The following is a 19,143-nucleotide window of genomic DNA, read 5'->3' as shown; positions in this document are numbered from 1 at the left end:
AACGACATAGGTAGAAAGAGGGATGAGGTCCTGCAACAAGAATTTAGGGAGCTAGGTAGCAGATTAAAAAGGACCTCAAAGGTTGTAATCTCTGAATTACTCCCGGTGCCACTTGCTAGTGAGTATAGGAATAGGATAGAGCAGATGAATGCGTGACTGAGGAGATAGTGCAGGAGGGAGGGTTTTAGTTTCCTGGATCACTGGGTCTGTTTCTGGTGAAGGTGGGATCTGTACAAGTTGGACAGGTTGCACCTGAACCGGAACAATATCCTTGCTGGGAGGTTTGCTGGTGATGTTGCGGGGTGGGAGGGGGGGGAGGGGGTTTAAACTAATTTGGCAGGGGATGGGATACAGAGTGGAGGTACAGTCAAATATAGAAGAGAAATTGAGTCAATTTGGAAGGCAGAGCAAATATAGACCTGTTAAGGAACGAGAGAATAATGAAAGACTGGATTGTATCTATTTTAAGACAAGGAGTCTTACTAGTAAGGCAGATGAATTGAGGACATTGCTGAACATGTGGGAATATGATATTATTGCTATCACAGAGACATGGTTGAGGGAAGGACAGGACTGGCAGCTCAATATTCCAGGGTGTAGAATCCTCAGGTGTGACGGGAGGGGGTAAAAGAGGAGGTGCTTTTGCACTGTATATTAAGGAGTCAATTACTGCAGAAAGGAGGGATGATATCTTACAAGGTTCCTCACATGAGGCCATATGGGTAGAACTTAAAAACAAAATGGGGGCAATCACTTGGCTGGGAGTGTACTACAGGCCTCCAAATAGTCAGGGAGAGATAGAGCAGATATGTAGGCATATCTCAGAGAGGTATAAAAATAATCGGGTAATAATAGTAGGGGATTTCAACTTCCCCAATATCAACTGGGATAGTCTTAGTGCAAAAGGCTTAAAGGGGGCGGAATTCCTAAAGTGCATACAGGAGAGCTTTTTGAGCCAGCACGTAGAAAATCTTACAAGAGAAGGGGCGGTACTGGACCTAATACTAGGGAATGAAGCTGGACAAGTGGTAGAAGTGTCAGTGGGGGAGCATTTCGGGGATAGTGACCATAACTCTGTAAGATTTAAGGTTGTTATGGAAAAGGACAAAGAGGGACCGGAAGCAAAAGTACTGAATTGGGGGAAGGCTGATTTCAATATGATAAAACAGGATCTGACCAAAATGGACTGGGAGCAGCTACTTTTAGGAAAGTCTACATCAGACCAGTGGGAATCATTCAAAAAAGAAACAGTGAGAGTTCAGGGCCAACATGTTCCCGTAAAGGTGAAGGATAGGACCAACAAGTTCAGGGAACCCTGGATGTCAAGGGATATACAGGATTGGATAAGGAAAAAAAAGGAGGCTTATGGCAGATACAAAGTGTTGAAAACAGCAGGGGCCCTAGAGGAGTATAGAAAGTGTAGGGGGGTACTTAAAAAGTAATTAGGAGAGCGAAGAGGAGGCATTAAAAAACACTGGCAAGCAAGATAAAGGAAAATCCCAAAGCATTTTCTAAGTATATTAAGGGCAAGGGGATAACCAGGGAAAGAGTAGGGCCCATTAGGGACCAAAGTGGCAATCTGTGTGTGGAGCCGGAGGACATAGGTAAGGTTTTAAATGATTACTTTTCACCTGTGTTCACTGTGGAGAAGGACGATGTTGGTGTAGAGATCATAGAGGGGGATTGTGATATACTTGAACAAATTAGCATCGAAAGGGAGGAAGTATTAGCTGTTTTAGCGGGCTTAAAAGTGGATAAATCTCCTGAGAAGTGTGAGGTTATGCATTTTGGGAGGACTAACAAGGAAAGGATGGTAGGACCCTAGGAAGTACAGAAGGTCAGAGGCACCTTGGTGTACTTGTTCATAGATCACTGAAGGCAGCAGCACAGGTAGATAAGGTGGTTAGGAAGGCATATGGGATACTTGCCTTTATAAGCCGAGGCATAGAATATAAGAGCAGGGAGGTTATGATGGAGCTGTATAAAATGCTAGTTAGGCCACAGCTGGAGTACTGTGTACAGTTCTGGTCACCGCACTATAGGAAGGATGTGATTGCATTGGAGAGGGTGCAGAGGAGATTCACTAGGATGTTGCCTGGGATGGAACATTTCAGCTATGAAGAGAGACTGGATAGGCTAGGGTTGTTTTCCTTCGAGTAGAGAAAGCTGAGGGGGGCTTGATTGAGGTATATAAAAGTATGAGGGGCATTGACAGGATAGATAGGGAGAAACTTTTTCCCCTAGTGGAGGGATCAGTATCCAGGGGGTATAGATTTAAGGTACAGGGCAGGAGGTTTAGAGGTAAAAAAATTTCACCCAGAGGGTGGCTGGAATCTGGAACACACTCCTGAAGGGGTGGTAGAGGCAGGAACACTCACAACATTTAAGAAGCATTTAGATGAGCACTTGAAATGCCATAGCATACCAGGCTACGGGCCAAGTGCTGGAAAATGGGATCAGAATAGATAGGTGCTTGATGGCCGGCACAGACACGATGAGCCAAAGGGCCTGTTTCTGTGATGTATATGACTAGGGGGATATGGAGAGAAGGTGCTGGTTGGGAATATGGGAAGAAGGTGGAATTGGGGGATATGGGGAGAAGGTGGTGTCAGGAGGATATGGAGAGAAGGTGGTGTTCGGGGATATGGCGAGAAGGTGGGATTGGGGGATATGGGGAAAAGGTGGTATTAGGAGGATATGGAAAGAAGGTGGGATTGGGGGATATGGGGAGATGGCGGTGTCAGGAGGATATGGAGAGAAGGTGGTGTTAGGGGATATGGAGAGAAGGTGGGATTGGGAGATATGGGGAGAAGGTGGGATTGGGAGATATGGAGAGAAGGAGTTGTCAGGAGGATATGGAGAGAAGGTGGTGTTAGGGAATATGAAGAGAAGGTGGGATTGGGGGATATGGGGAGAAGGTGGTTTTAGGAGGATATGGAGAGAATGTGGTGTTGGAGGATATGGAGAGAAGGTGGTGTTAGGGAATATGGAGAGAAGGTGGGATTGGGGGATATGGGGAGAAGGTGGGATATGGGGAGAAGGTGGGATTGGGGGATATGGGGAGATGGTGGTGTCAGGAGGATATGGAGAGAAGGTGGTGTTAGGGAATATGGAGAGAAAGTGGGATTGGGGGATATGGTGGTGTCAGGAGGATATGGAGAGAAGGTGGTGTTGGAGGATATGGAGAGAAGGTGGGGTTGGGTGATATTGCGAGAAGGTGGGATATGGGGAGAAGGTGGGATTGGGGGATATGGGGAGAAGGTGGGATATGGGGAGAAGGTGGGATTGGGGGATATGGGGAGATGGTGGTGTCAGGAGGATATGGAGAGAAGGTGGTGTTAGGGAATATGGAGAGAAAGTGGGATTGGGGGATATGGTGGTGTCAGGAGGATATGGAGAGAAGGTGGTGTTGGAGGATATGGAGAGAAGGAGGTGTTAGGGAATATGGAGAGAAGGTGGGATTGGGTGATATTGCGAGAAGGTGGGATATGGGGAGAAGGTGGGATTGGGGGATATGGTGGTGTCAGGAGGATATGGAGAGAAGGTGGTGTTAGGGAATATGGAGAGAAAGTGGGATTGGGGGATATGGGGAGATGGTGGTGTCAGGAGGATATGAAGAGAAGGTGGTGTTAGGGGATATGGAGAGAAGGTGGTGTTAGGGGATATGGAAAGAAGGTGGGATTGGGGGATATGGAGAGAAGGTGAGGTTGGGGGGTATGGGGTGAAGTTGGGGTTAGGGGATATGGGGAGAAGGTGAGGTTGGGGGTATGGGGTGAAGGTGAGGTTGGGGGGTATGGGGTGAAGGTGGGGTTAGGGGATATGGGGAGAAGGTGGGATTGAGGGATATGGAGAGATGCTGAGCTTGGGGGATCTGAGAATAAATGAAAGTGTATGGTGGGATTTGGATTTATCATAAAAGATCAATGTTTGATTGGCTGAATGGCCTTATCCCATTGCAGAGTTGGTATTTCCTTACCTGGGAGATACAATAACTTGCGATTCGGTTTTAGTGATTTTCCCTAATGGTGGCAGTTTCTCAATAGATGTTTCCCAGGTATTCCCATCTCCAGCCATCACTTCCTCTTCATCCAGTTCCTATGGAGTAATCAGAAATGCAAATTGCCAACAAGGTTGTTTCTGCAGCAATTACCACCCACTATTTCAATAGCCCATGTGACACAGATCTCACCATGTACTACAACTGCTCAATTCACACAACCTGAACCCAACTGTGCACACAGACTGGGTACACATTTCAGATCCCACCATCTACTACAGCCAGTCAGTTCACACAACCTGAACTCAACTGTGCACACATTCCAGATCGCACCATCCACACAACCTGAACCCCAGTGTGCACTGTGTGTCTGTACACACAGACTGGGTACACATTTCTTGCTGTCTGTCAGGCAAAGCCCTCCCACCTGCCAAGACTGAGGCACACATGATTTTGCCACATTAAAACTTAAAATTGCAAGCCCGACTGGAAAGACATTTGCATAGTAACAGACAGTGTTGGAACAATGCTGGCTATTGGAGTTTTTTGAATTTGAACCTCCAACAGAATTTTGAAATTAGACGACTGTTAGCTCCTGGACTGGAAAAGACCTCTCCTGTCTGCCCTCACCTCGCTCTCACCAGCTTCGGAAACCATTGAAGACACATAAACTCAAAAAGAGAAAAGTCTCCTACATGAACAGGGTTTAAGAAGAATACTGGGCCCCAACGAAACGCAAGACCATATCTTCAATCAAGGACTACAGCGAGCTCGAAAAACAGTAACAAGATATTGCCTCAAACTATCCATGTTATTTTTCTTCTGTAAAATAAAAGCAAAATACTGTGGATGCTGGAAATCTGAAATAAAAACAAGAAATGCAGGAAATACTCAGCAGGTCTGGCAGCATCTGTGGAGAGAGAAGCAGAGTTAACATTTCAGGTCAGTGACCATTCTTCAGAACTGGCAAATATTAGAAATGTGAAAGGTTTTAAGCATGTAAAGTGGGGGTGGGCAAGAGATAACAAAGGAGAAGGTATAGATAGGACAAGGTCACACAGAATAACCAACCAAAAGGTCATGGAGCAAAAGCAAACAATATGTTAATAGTGTGTTGAAAGATAAAGCATGAAAACAGATAGGGTGTTAATGGACTGAAAACTGAACAGCTGCAAGTACAAACGTGAAAAAAGTGGGTAGGCACAGTGGAAACAAAACTGAACAAACTAAGATAAAATAAAATAAAATAAACACAAAAAAATTTTTTAAAAAAGAAAAAATAACTAAAAATAAAAGTAAAATGGGGGGCCTGTCATGCTCTGAAATTATTGAACTCAATATTCATTCTGGCAGGCTGCAGTGTTCCTAATCAGTAAATGAGATGCTGTTCCTTGAGCTTGCGTTGATGTTCACTGGAACACTGCAGCAATCCCAGGACAGAGATGTGAGCATGAGAGCAGGGGGGGAAGTGTTGAAATGGCCGGCAACCAGAAGCTCGGAGTCATGCTTTCGGACTGAGCGGAGGTGTTCCGCAAAGCGGTCACCCAGTCTGCGTTTGGTCTCCCCAATGTAGAGAAGACCACATTGTGAGCAGTAAATACAGTATACTACATCAAAAGAAGTACAAGTAAATCGCTGCTTCACCTGAAAGGCGTGTTTGGGGCCTGGGATAGTGAGGAGAGAGGAGGTAAATGGGCAGGTATTACACCTCCTGCGATTGCAGGGGAAGGTGCCATGGGAAGGGGACGAGGTGGTGGGGGTAATGGAGGAGTGGACCATGGTATCGCGGAGGGAACGATCCCTTCGGAATACTGACAGGGGAAGGGAGGGGAAGATGTCTTTGGTAGTGACATCACGCTGGAGGAGGCGGAAATGGCGGAGGATGATCCTTTGGATATGGAGGCTGATGGGGTGGAAAGTGAGGACAAGGAGAACCCTGTCGCGGTTCTGGGAGGGAGGGAAAGGGGTGAGGGGTGAGATGCGGGAAATGGGCCGGACACGGTTGAGGGCCCTGTCAACCACAGTGGGGGGGAATTCTCGGTTGAGGAAAAAGGAAGACATATCAGAAGCGCTGTCATGGAAGGTAGCATCATCAGAGCAGATGCTTTGGAGACGGAGAAACTGGGAGAATGGAATGGAGTCCTTACAGGAGGCAGGGTGTGAAGAAGTATAGTTGAAGTAGCTTTGGGAGTCGATGGGCTTATAATGGATATTAGTAGACAACCTATCCCCAGAGATGGAGACAGAGAGGTCGAGGAAGGGAAGGGATGGACCATTTAAAGGTGAGAGAAGGGTGGAAATTAGAAGCAAAGTTGATAAAGTTTTCCAGTTCAGGGCGGGAGTAGGAAACGGCACCAATACAGTCATCAATGTACCGGAAAAAGAGTTGGGGGAGGGGGCCTGAGTAGGACTGGAACAAGGAATGTTCCACATATCCCAAAAAAAGACAGGCATAACTAGGACCCATGCAGGTACCCATAGCAACACCTTTTACTTGAAGGGAGTGGAGTTGAAGGAGAAGTTGTTCAATGTGAGAACAAGTTCAGCCAGGCGGAGGAGGGTGGTGGTGGATGGGGACTGGGTGGGCCTCTGTTCAAGGAAGAAGCGGAGAGCCCTCAAACCGTCCTGGTGGGGGTTGGAGGTGCAGAGAGATTGGACGTCCATGGTGAAGAGGAGGCGGTTAGGGCCAGGAAACTGGAAATTGTCAAAATGACGTAGGGCGTCGGAAGAGTCACGGATGTAGGTGGGAAGAGACTGGACCAGTGAAAAAAAGTTAGAGTCAAGATAAGAAGAAATAAGTTCAGTGGGGCAGGAGCAGGCTGACACAATGGGTCTGCCGGGACAGTCAGGTTTGTGGATTTTGGGAAGAAGGTAGAAGCGGGTTGTCTGGGGTTGTGGGACTGTGAGGTTGGAAGCTGTAGAGGGAAGATCCCCAGAGGAGATGAGGTCAGTGACAGTTCTGTGGACAGTCACTTGATGTTTGGTGGTGGGGTCCTGGCCCAGGGGGAGGTAGGAAGAAGTGTCTGAAAGTTGGCGCTGAGCCGCTGCAAGGTAGAGGTCGGTACGCCATACAACAACAGCACCACCCTTGTCTGCAGGTTTGATGACCACGTTGGGGTTAGACCTGAGAGAACGGAGTGCCTCAAGTTCAGAGGGGGACAGGTTGCAGTGACTGAGAGAGGCAGAGAAATTGAGATGACCAATGTCTCGCCGACAATTTTCAATGAAAAGATCAAGAGCGGTTAAGAGGCCAGGGGGAGGGGTCCAGGTACAGGGAGAATGCTGGAGGTGGGTGAATGGGTCTGCTGATCGGGGGGAGGACTCCTGGTCAAAAAAGTGAGCCTGGAGGCGGAGGCGATGGAAGAAGAGCTCAACGTCATGCCGAATGCGAAACTGATTGAGATGGGGGCATAAGGGGATAAAACTGAGACCTTTGCTGACTACAGAACGTTCAGTGTCAGAGAGGGGGAATTCAGAGGGTATAGTGAATACATGGCAAGGGGCCAGATCAGAAGGGGTGGGGTTAGAGGGAAGTGAAGGGGAAGAAGGATCTGGAGGGGCATTTTTTCTGCTCTCTTCTGTCCCTATTTGCATGTGTGTATTGCATGTGCATTCTAGCGTGGGCTAGTCATATATCCAGAGGCGTGAACCGTATTAGAGTTTAAATTTAAGGTTTAATAAATTTCACTTTCTTTCTTTAAACCTCAGGAAGCCTGTTTATACTCATTTCTTTGCCTTATAATTGGAAAACTGGGAACAAGAATTCACAAAGGGGGAACTCAAAACAGTGTGTTTAAAATTAAACCGTTACAATCCTCTTCTTCTTCGGCCTCCTTGTCTTGAGAGACAATGGGTAAGCACCTAGAGGTGGTCAGTGGTTTGTGAAGTAGTGCCTGGAGTGGCAATAAAGGCCAATTCTAGAGTGACAGACTCTTCCACAGGCGCTGCAGATAAAATTGGTTGTCGGGGCTGTTACATAGTTGGCTCTCTCCTTACACCTCTGTCTCTTTTCCTGCCAACTGCTAAATCCCTTCAATCGCCTCACTTTAGCCCCGCCTTTACAGATGTCCGCCAACTCTGGCGATCACTGGCAACTGACTCCCACGACTTGTGGTCAATGTCGCAGGACTTCATGTCGCGTTTGCAGATGTCTTTAAAGCGGAGACGTGGACAGCCAGTGGGTCTGATGCCAGTGACAAGCTCGCTGTACAATGTGTCCGTGGGGATCCTGCCATCTTCCATGCGGCTCACATGGCCAAGCCATCTCAAGCGCCACTGGCTCAGTAGGGCGAATATGCTGGGGATGTTGGCTGCCTCGAGGACTTCTGCGTTGGAGATACGGTCCTGCCACCTGATGCCAAGGATTCTCCGGAGGCAGCGAAGATGGATTGAATTGAGACGTCGCTCTTGGCTGACATATGTTGTCCAGGCCTCGCTGCCATAGAGCAAGGTACTGAGGACACAGGCTTGATACACTCAGACTTTTGTGTTCCGTGTCAGTGCGCCATTTTCCCACACCCTCTTGGCCAGTCTGGACTGATAAGACCAGGTGAAGACAGCAAAAGTCCCCTAGACACCTTTCTCACCTGGTCGTAATGCTGTCTCTCTGAAAAGAATAACTCATTCCCTCTTGAATATGTAATTTGGGCTCCACTCAGTTCTAACAAACAAAGTATAATACATCAAAGTATAATAAGCCCCACACTGACTGCAGTGGTTGAATAAGGTGGCTCACCATCACCTTCTCAAGGTCAATTCGGGATGGACAAGTGACGCCACATCATGTGAATCAGTGTGTGTAACACAGGCCTTGTCATCCATCACAGTTTACGTATTACACAGGCTGAGCTGCTTGCTTAACACAAATAGACTCAGACAGGCAGTGTTGTGAATATGGGTCTGGCACTGAGCTCCTGTGCCTTCTCTGCAGCAAGCCCTGGGGGCACTGGCTCAGGGACAGCATCCTCTTGATGCACGGAAGCTGACAGAGTGGATGTTGCTTCCTTCACTCAAACCAGACCCTGTATGTGCCTGGAGGACAGCACACGATTAATATTGTTATACCAATGGACATTCTTGCTCACTGAGGGACATTTCCTGATCAACATTCGCTCTAAATTTTCATTGTATTGGGCAGGCTACAAGCTCACCTAAGCACTACTTTTTTGTCCATGAGGAGTTCACATTTACAAGTCATGACTTACATGATGCTGAAAATGTCTCTGAAGGAGCTGCTGAACTTGTGAGCGGCCTGTTTGTTTCAATGCACAGTACATTCCGGATAGTCACGCATTCTGGATGAGACAGACATGTCGCAAAGGCACAGTGGTCTTAGTGGGGGAATTTAAACTTTCATGTAGATTGGGATAAGCACACTAGCACATATCAGAAAGGGAGTGAATTTATTGAGTGTGTCTGGGATAGTTTTCTGCAACATTATGTCCTAGAGCTAACAGGGGGGCAGGCTATTATTAGATTTAGTAATGAGTAATGAATCAGATTTAGTTAACAGCCTAAAATAAAAGCAAAATACTGCAGATGCTGGAAATCTGAAATAAAAACAAGAAATGCTGGAAATACTCAGCAGGTCTGGCAGCATCTGTGGAGAGCGAAGCAGAGTTAACGTTTCAGGTCAGTGACCCTTCTTCAGAACTAGCAAATATTAGAAATGTAAAAGATTATAAGCAAGTAAAGCGGGGGTGGGGCAAGAGATAACAAAGGAGAAGGTGTAGATAGGACAAGGTTACAGAATAGCTGACCAGAAGGTTGTGGAACAAAGGCAAACAATATGTTAACAGCCTAATGGTGCATGAGCATTTATAATATGATCAAGTTCAACATAGTGTTTGAAAGGGAGAAACATGAAATTAGGGAAAGTTGACGTCAATGGGATGAGACAGAGACTGTCCATAGTAAACTGAACAAATCTGTTAATGGGGATATGTCCATGAAAATAAGGAAATTGAAAACATGATTTTTGTATCATCGTTAGCCACGGGTGAGGTACCGGAAGACTGGGGGATAGCTAATGTTGTGCCTTTACTTAAGAAGGGCAGCAGGAATAAGCCAGGGAACTACAGGCTGGTGAGCTTGACATCAGTGGCGGGAAAGTTATTGGAAAGGATTCTGAGAGACAGGATTTATGTGCATTTGGAAAGGCATGGTCTGATTAGGGATAGTTAGCATGGCTTTGTACGTGGGAAATCATGTCTCACGAATTTGATTGAGTTTTTCGAGGAGGTGACCAAGAGGATTGACGAGGGCAGGGCGATGGACGTTGTCTACATGGACTTTAGCAAGGCCTTTGACAAGGTGCCGCATGGTAGTCTGGTCCAGAAGGTTCGAACACATGGGATCAAGGGTGAGCTAGCAAATTGGATACAAAATTGGCTTGGTGATAGGAGGCAGAGAGTGGTAGTGGAGGGTTGTTTTTCAGATTGGAGGCCGGTGACCAGTGGTGTTCTGCAGGGATCGGTGCTGGGCCCTCTGTTGTCTGTCATATATATTAATGACTTGGATGTGAATGTAGGGAGCATGATTAGTAAGTTTGCAGATGACACCAAAATTGGTGGTATAGTGAACAGTGAAGAAGGTTGTCCAAGGTTACAACAGGATATAGATCAACTGGGAAAGTGGGCAAGGGAGTGACAAATGGAATTTAATACAGACAAGTGTGAAGTGATGCATTTTGGGAAGTTAAACCAGGCAGGACATATAGTGAATGGCAGGGCCCTGGGGAGTGTTGTTGAGCAGAGAGACATTGGAATGCAAGTACATAGTTCCCTGAAAGTGGAAATACAGGTAGACTGGGTGGAGAAGAAGGCGTATGGCATGCTTGCCTTCATCGGCTGAGGCACTGAGTACATGAGTTGGGACGTCATGTTACAGTTGTACATAACGTTGGTTAGGCCGCATTTGGATTACTGTGTGCAGTTCTGGTCGCCGCACTACAGGAAAGATGTGATTAAGCTAGAGAGGGTGCAGAAAAGATTCACAAGGATGTTGCCTGGTTTGGAGGGCTTGAGTTATGAACAGATAGTAGATAGCCAGAGTCTGTTTCTCATGGTAGGGGTGACTAAAACTAGAGGGCATAGATTTAAGGTGAGAGGGAGGAGGTTTAACGGGGATCAAAGGGGTAAATTTTTCACAAATAACAGTGGGTATCTGGTATGAGCTGCCTGAGGTGGTGGTGGAGGCAGGAACAGTAGCAACATTTAAGAGGTATCTGGACAGGTACTTGAATGAGCAAGGCATGGAGGGATATGGAATTAATGCAGGCAGGTGGGATTAGTATAGATGGGCATTGTGGTCGGCATGGACGCGGTGGGCCGAAGGGCCTGTTTCTGTGCTGTACGACTCCATGACTCTATCTATGACTCTTATGTTGAACAATTACTTTGCCTGAGTATTTACAGTGGAGGAAGAGATCAGCATTGCAGACATCCAAAAGAAATTATTATTGAATCAGGGAGACAACAAAATTAATGTAAGCAAGATAACAGTAATGGAGAAAATAATAGCACAAAAAAATGATAAATCCCGAGGACCAGATGGTTTCCGTCCCAAGGTTTTAAAGGAAGTAGGTGAGAACATTTCAGATATCCTAACTATAATTTTCCAAAGTTATCTTGATTCAGCAACCTGTCCTTTAGATTGGAAAATTGCATGCGTCACTCTGCTATTTAAGAAAGGAGAGGGAGGGAACCAGGGAATTATAGACCAGTTAGCCGAACATCTGTTGTTGGGAAATTACTAGAGTCTATAATTAAGGATAGGATGACTGAACACCTTGAAAATTTTCAGCTGATCAGAGAGAGCCAGCATGGATTTGCAAAGGGTACATGCCCGATGAACCTGATTGAATCTTTTGAAGTGACTAAAGTAGTGGACAGGGGAATGTCTAAGGATGTCTCAGAAATAAGGGTGATGAACTTAGAGCATGGATCAGTACTTGGAGCTACGATGTTGTGGCCATTACGGAGACATGGATATCACAGGGGCAGGAATGGATGTTGGATGTTCCAGGGTTTAGATGTTTCAAAAGGAATAGGGAGGGAGGTAAAAGAGGTGGGGAGTGGCATTGCTAATCAGGGATAGTATCACAGCTGCAGAAAGGGAGGTCGTCGAGGAGGGTTTGTCTACTGAGTCATTATGGGTGGAATTCAGAAACAGGAAAGGAGCAGTCACTTTGTTGGGAGTTTTCTATAGACCCCCCAATAGCAACAGAGACACGGAGGAACAGATTGGGAGGCAGATTTTGGAAAGGTACAGAAGAAACAGGGTTGTTGTCATGGGTGACTTCAACTTCCCTAATATTGATTGGAACCTCCTTAGTGCAAATAGTTTGGATGGAGCAGTTTTTGTCAGGTGTGTCCAGGAAGGTTTCCTGACGCAATATGTAGATAGGCCGACTAGAGGGGAGGCAATGTTGGACTTGGTGCTTGGCAACAAACCAGGCCAGGTGGCAGATCTCTCGGTGGGAGAGCATTTCGGTGATAGTGATCACAACTCCCTGACCTTTACGATGGTCATGGAGAGGGACAGGAGCAGACAGGATGGGAAAATATTTAATTGGAGGAGGGGGAATTACAATGCTATTAGGCAGGAACTTGGGAGCATAAACTGGGAAGATGTTCTCAGGGAAATGCACGACAGAAATGTGGAGGTTGTTTAGTGAGCACTTGCTGCGACTGCTGGATAGGTTTGTCCCGATGAGGCAAGGAAGGGATGGTCGGGTGAAGGAACCTTGGATGACAAGAGATGTGGAACAGCTAGTCAAGAGGAAGAAGGAAGCTTACTTAAGGTTGAGGAAGCAAGGATCAGACAGGGCTCTAGAGGGTTACAAGGTAGCCAGGAAGGAACTGAAGAATGGACTTTGGAAAGCTAGAAGGGGACATGAAAAAGTCTTGGCGGGTAGGATTAAGGAAAATCCCAAGGCGTTCTACACTTATGTGAGGAACAAGAGGATGGCCAGAGTGAGGGTAGGGCCAATCAGGGATAGTGGAGGGAACTTGTGCCTGGAGTCGGAGGAGGTAGGGGAGGTCCTAAATGAATACTTTGCTTCAGTATTCACTAGTGAGAGGGACCTGGTCATTTGTGAGGACAGCGTGGAACAGGCTGATATGCTCGAACAGGTTGAGGTTAAGAGGGAGGATGTGCTGGAAATTGTGAATGATATGAGGACAGATAAGTCCCCGGGGCCAGACGGGATATACCCAAGGATATTACGGGAAGCGAAGGAAGAGATTGCTGCGCCTTTGGCGATGATCTTTGCGTCCTCACTGTCCACTGGAGTAGTACCGGATGATTGGAGGGTGGCAAATGTTGTTCCCTTGTTCAAGAAAGGGAATAGGGATAACCCTGGGAATTATAGACCAGTCAGTCTTACGTCGGTAGTGGGCAAAGTATTGGAGAGGATTCTGAGAGACAGGATTTATGATTATTTGGAAAAGCATGGTTTGATTAGAAACAGCTTTGTGAGGGGCAGGTCATGCCTCACAAGCCTTATTGAATTCTTTGAAGATGTGACAAAACACATTGATGAAGGAAGAGCAGTGGATGTGGTGTATATGGATTTTAGCAAGGTGTTTGATAAGGTTCCCCATGGTAGGCTCATTCAGAAAGTGAGGAGGCATGGGATACAGGGAAAGTTGGCTGTCTGGATACAATAGCCCATAGAAGACAGAGGGTGGTAGTCGATGGAAAGTATTCAGCCTGGAGCTCGGTGACCAGTGGTGTTCCGCAGGGATCTGTTCTGGGACCTCTGCTCTTTGTGATTTTTATAAATGACTTGGATGAGGAAGTGGAAGGCTGGTTAGCAAGTTTGCCGATGACACGAAGGTTGCTGGAGTTGTGGATGGTGTGGAAGGCAGTTGTAGGTTGCAACGGGACATTGACAGGATGCAGAGCTGGGCTGAGAAGTGGCAGATGGAGTTCAACCTGGAAAAGTATGAAGTGATTCATTTTGGAAGGTCGAATTTGAATGCAGAATACAGGCTTAAAGACAGGATTCTTGGTAGTGTGGAGGAACAGAGGGATCTTGGGGTCCATGTCCATAGATCGCTCAAAGTTGCCACCCAAGTTGATAGGGTTGTTAAGAAGGCGTATGGTGTGTTGGCTTTCATTAACAGGGGGATTGAGTTCAAGAGCCGCGAGGTTATGCTGCAGCTCTAAAAGGCCCTGGTTCGACCACACTTGGAATATTGTGTTCAGTTCTGGTCGCCTCATTATAGGAAGGATGTGGAAGCTTTCGAGAGGGTGCAGAGGAGATTTACCAGGATGCTGCCTGGACTGGAGGGCATGTCTTACGAAGAAAGGTTGAGGGAGCTAGGGCTTTTCTCATTGGAGCGAAGAAGGATGAGAGGTGACTTGATAGAGGGGTACAAGATGATGAGAGGCATAGATAGAGTGGATAGCCAGAGACTTTTTCCCAGGGTGGAAAGGGCTATCACCAGGGGGCATAATTTTAAGGTGATTGGAGGAAGGTTTCGGGGAGATGTCAGAGGTAGGTTCTTTACACAGAGAGTGGTGGGTGCGTGGAATGCGCTGCCAGCGGTGGTAGTAGAAGCAGATACATTAGGGACATTTAAGCGACTCTTGGATAGGTACATGGATGATAGTAGAATGAAGGGTAGGTAGTTAGTTTGATCTTAGAGTAGGTTAAAGGGTCGGCACAACATCGTGGGCCGAAGGGCCTGTACTGTGCTGTACTGTTCTATGTTCTAAAGCCAATTATCTAATTAACAAGGTACAGCTGCAAGCAGAGCCTGAGTGAACGCTGTTTAAAGCTGGTCTAAAACTCACCTTCTCCAACCCAAACAGCAACTGTTAAGTTAATTTGCTACTTAAAAGAAAGACTAGACCCGGCCAGAGTCCCTCCATTTTTTTCCCGCGCCCCAGCCAACCCGAGCCCAAGCTGACCACCGTAATGCTCCTTTTACCTACCTTGCGACTCCCAATTTGCAGGAAGCTGCAGCATGAGCGTGATGACGTCATAGAGACGCTTAATGCGCAGACTCCGAGTTTCCCTTTTGACGTCCCGGACTCCCAGCTCAGGTAGGTTTTTTGCTTTTAACATTTTTTGCTGTGTGTGTCTGACCCGGACCCGGCCCGACTTGATCCGAGCCCGAAAGAGCGACCCGACCCGACCCGAACCCGACATATGTCGTCGGGTCCCATTGGGTTTGGGTTGGGTAGCAGGCCTTTATTGTAAGCAGTGTAGCTGGAAGCATACAATTACAAAGATATATTGATAGATTAAGTGAATGGGTAAAACTGTGCCAAATGGATTTCAATGTAGGCAAATGTGGGATTATCCACTTTGGACCAATAAAAGATAGGTCAGAATACTTTCTAAATGGTGAAAAGCTAGAAACAGTGGAGGTCCAAAGAAACTTGGGGGTCCAGCACACAGATCATTACAATGTCATGAACAGGTACTGAAAATAATCCACAAGGCTGCTGGCCTTTATATCCAGAGGAATAGAATACAAGGGGTAGAAGTTATGTTTCAGCTATATAAAGCCCTGGAGTTCTGTGAACAGTTCTGGCCATCACACCTTAGGAAGGATCCACTGGCCTTGAAGGGAATGCCGCATAGATTTAGCAGAATGATACCTGGACTCCAAGGGTTAGCTACTAGGAGAAATTAAACAATCTAGGGTTATATTCTCTGGAATTTAGAAAGTTAAGGAGTGATTTGGTTGAAGTTTTCAAGATATTAATGGGAATGGACAGGGTAGATAGAGAGAAACTATTTCTGCTGGTTGGGGAGTCTAGGACTAGGGGGCAGAGTCTAAAAATTAGAGCCAGACCTTTCAGGAGTGAAATGAGGAAACACTTCGACACACAAAGGGTGGTAGAAGTTTGGAACTCTCTTCTACACAGCAATTGATGCTGGATCAATTGTTAATTTTAAATCTGGGATTTGATAGATTTTAGTTCTCCAAAGGTATTATGGGATATGAGGCAAAGACATGTTTTTTTTTATTCGTTTAGGGGATGGGGGCATCGCTGGGCAGGCCAGCATTTATCATCTATCATTAATTGTTGTTGAGAAGGTGATGGTGAGCTGCTTTCTTGAACCACTGCAGTCCTTGGGGTGTAGGTACACCAACAGTGCTGTTAGGAAGGGAGTTCCAGGATTTTGACCTAGTGACACTGAGGGACCTGTGATATAGTTCCAAGTCAGGATGGTGTGTAGCTTGGAGGGGAACTTGCAGGCACTGGTGTTCCTATGCATCTGCTGCCCTTGTCCTTCTAGGTGGTAGAGGTCGCAGGTTTGGAAGATGCTGTCTAAGGAGCCTGGGTGAGTTGCTGAGGTATATAGTCATAGAGAGTAGAGGCCTGCTTTAGGTCGGGAAAAAGAATCTGACCCGAACCCAACCGAACCACAGTGGACCTGGCCCGAGTCCCTCCAATTTTGCCCCGAGCCCGACCAGACCTGACCCGAACCCGCCACTACTCGACCCAATCCGAGCCCGACCCGACCATCCCTTTACTTACCTTCCTGACACCGAACCTGCAAGAAGCTGCAGCACATGCGTGGTGACGTCATAGTGATGTCACTCGCTCACTGCGCAGACTCAGTTTCGTCCCGGACTCCCAGCTCAGTTAAGTTTTTTTAATTTCAATACTTACCGGCAGAGCACTTACTGTACGTGTCCGGCCCGACCCGAGCCCAAAATCCGGCCCTGCCCATTGGGTTCGGGTCGGGTAGCAGGCCTCTAATGGAGATTCGTAGAGTCATTTATGGTAAAGAAGGAGGCCATTTGGCCCAGTTCACCTCCTACAAGTGGCCATCCAATTTCCTTTTGAAGTCATTGTCTTCACTTCCACCGCCACTCCAGGTCATTACCACCTGTTGCATAAAAACGTTCTTCCTCACATTCCCCTGTTACTAAAGTGCTGCCATTTTAAAAATATTTTTTGAGGGCTCGTGTTTTAGAATTGTGGAGATGGATTCATTGGAGGACTGAAGTGATTCCATAGATGCTGGACTTTTTTTTTAAAGGGTCACTGGAAAGACTATGTTTAAAAATAGCATTTACTGGATATCACATGTCTTCAGCTAAGTAAACAACGGGTGCCTTCTGACTATGGCCATTGCTTACAAGAGAAGTGACATGTCAAGATTTATGGTGCTCAAGAGTGGGTTTAATTCTTGAATACTGTTTTGAGTCAGTTGGGTTTGTAGCCTGCTGAAAGAAACACCCAGCTCATCTTTTCTCCACCTCCCTGAAAAAAAATCCAGTGTGTGATAGCTGTAACGCCTGATGCTGCATTTAGGAACATAGGAACAGGAGTAGGCCATTCAGCCTATCGAGTCTACTCCGCCATTCAATACGGTCAGAGCTGATCATCCACTTCAATGCCTTTTTCCCACACTATCCTCCTTTATGTCACTGGTATTTAGAAATCTGTCAATCTCTACTTTAAACATACTTAATGACTGAGCTTCCACAGCCCTCTGGGGTAGAGAATTCCAAAGATTCACAACCTTCTGAGTAAAGAAATTTCTCCTCATCTCTGTCCTAAGTGGCTTCCCCCTTATTTTGAAATTGTGACCCCTGGTTCTAGACTCTCCAACCAGGGGAAAGATCTTAGCTGCATCTACCCTACACTGACCTGAAACGTTAACTCTGCTTCTCTCTCCACAAATGCTGCCAGACCAGCTGAGTTTTTACAGCACTTTCTGTTTTTATTTCAGATTTCCAGCATCTGCAGTATTTTGCTTTTATCGATACAATTGAAGCAAGATTTCACCATTCCTGTACTCAAATCCTCTTGTAATAAAGGCTAACATACCATTAGCCTTCTTAATTGCTTGCTGCACCTGCATGTTAGTGTTTAGTGACTTATTGACAAGGACACCCAGGTCCCTTTGTACATCTACACTTTCTAATCTCTTACCATTTAAGAAATACTCTACATATCTGCTCCTCCTACTAAAGTGGATAACCTCACATTTTTCCACATTATATTCCATCTGCTACGTTCTTGCCCACTCACTAAGTCTGTCCAAATCCCCTTGAAGCCACTTTGCATCTTCCTCACAACACACATTCCCACCTAGTTTTGTGTCATCTGCAAACTTGGAAATATTACATTTGGTCCCCACATCCAAATCATTGATATATATTGTGAACAGCTGGGGCCCAAGTATTTATCCTTGTGGTATCCCACTAGTCACAGCCTGCCAACGTGAGAATGACCCATTTACTCCTACTCTCTGTTTTCTGTCAGTATATTACCTCCTCTCCCATGTGCTTTAATTTTGCTAACCAACCTCCTGTGGAGAACTTTATCAAAAGCCTTCTGAAAATCCAAGTATACTATGTCCACCGACTCCCCTTTATCAATTATGTTAGTAACATCCTCAAAAACTCCAACAGGTTCGTCAAACATGATTTCCCATTCATAAATCCATGTTGATTATGCCCAATCAGATCATTATTATCCAAGTGTCCATTTGTCACATCCTTAGAATAGATTCTAACATTTTCCCTACTACTGATGTAAGGATAACAGGTCTGTAGTTCCCCGTTTTCTCTCTCCCTCCCTTCTTAAATAGTGAGAAGCTTTTGGAAGACTTCCTCTCGACATCTCCTGAACGAACTGCTTCTGAAAAGATCCCAGTGACCCATCTACATGTACTCGGACGCCAGACTGTATACCATCTGGAACATAACACATCTTATCCTTTTTCTTCAAGAATTAAGTACTTTGGCCAAAGCATCTTTATTTTTCCTTTAACTGGTGTGTGTGTTGGGTATTTAGAAGGGAATATATATATTTACTGTCATATTTCAAACTGTGTGTTCAAGCTTTGCATCTTTATTGACTAAGTCTTGTTTTTTAATAAATTAATACTTTTGTTGTTTATTAAAGAAACCGAGTTGGTGGATTTTATTCTGAAACTAAAATAGATAGTGTATATAACTGGCCACATCGGTAACTGGGGACACATTTAAATATGTGGTGTGACCTGTGGAGAAGTGGAACTAGAGAAAGACAGTTCACTCCTCCCACCTCGGTCGTATCACCCCCTGCATCTCTTACCCAAAACTTTCAATCTGTTTGCCCTAGTCCTTGTACCATTAGTTAATGGGAACAGTTTTCCTTGTCTAACTTATCAAAGCCTGTCA

General features: G+C 46.0%; 1 protein-coding gene across 2 annotated transcripts in view; it reads right to left on the bottom strand.

Moving 5' to 3' along the window:
• si:ch211-126j24.1 (phosphofurin acidic cluster sorting protein 1) overlaps positions 1–19,143 on the bottom strand; it is an 862,277-nt gene that overhangs the window by 469,723 nt on the left and 373,411 nt on the right. For both annotated transcript variants that reach the window (XM_068028323.1, XM_068028324.1), the window contains exon 12: positions 3,977–4,095. In XM_068028323.1, coding sequence (XP_067884424.1) covers positions 3,977–4,095 — 119 coding nt within the window. The remainder of the gene's footprint in view (positions 1–3,976; positions 4,096–19,143) is intronic.

The sequence above is a fragment of the Heterodontus francisci genome, chromosome 3, assembly GCF_036365525.1.
Source record: "Heterodontus francisci isolate sHetFra1 chromosome 3, sHetFra1.hap1, whole genome shotgun sequence".
Classification (NCBI taxonomy): domain Eukaryota; kingdom Metazoa; phylum Chordata; class Chondrichthyes; order Heterodontiformes; family Heterodontidae; genus Heterodontus; species Heterodontus francisci.
Note: the sequence above shows the minus strand (reverse complement) of the source record. Positions and strands in the feature narration are given on the sequence as shown.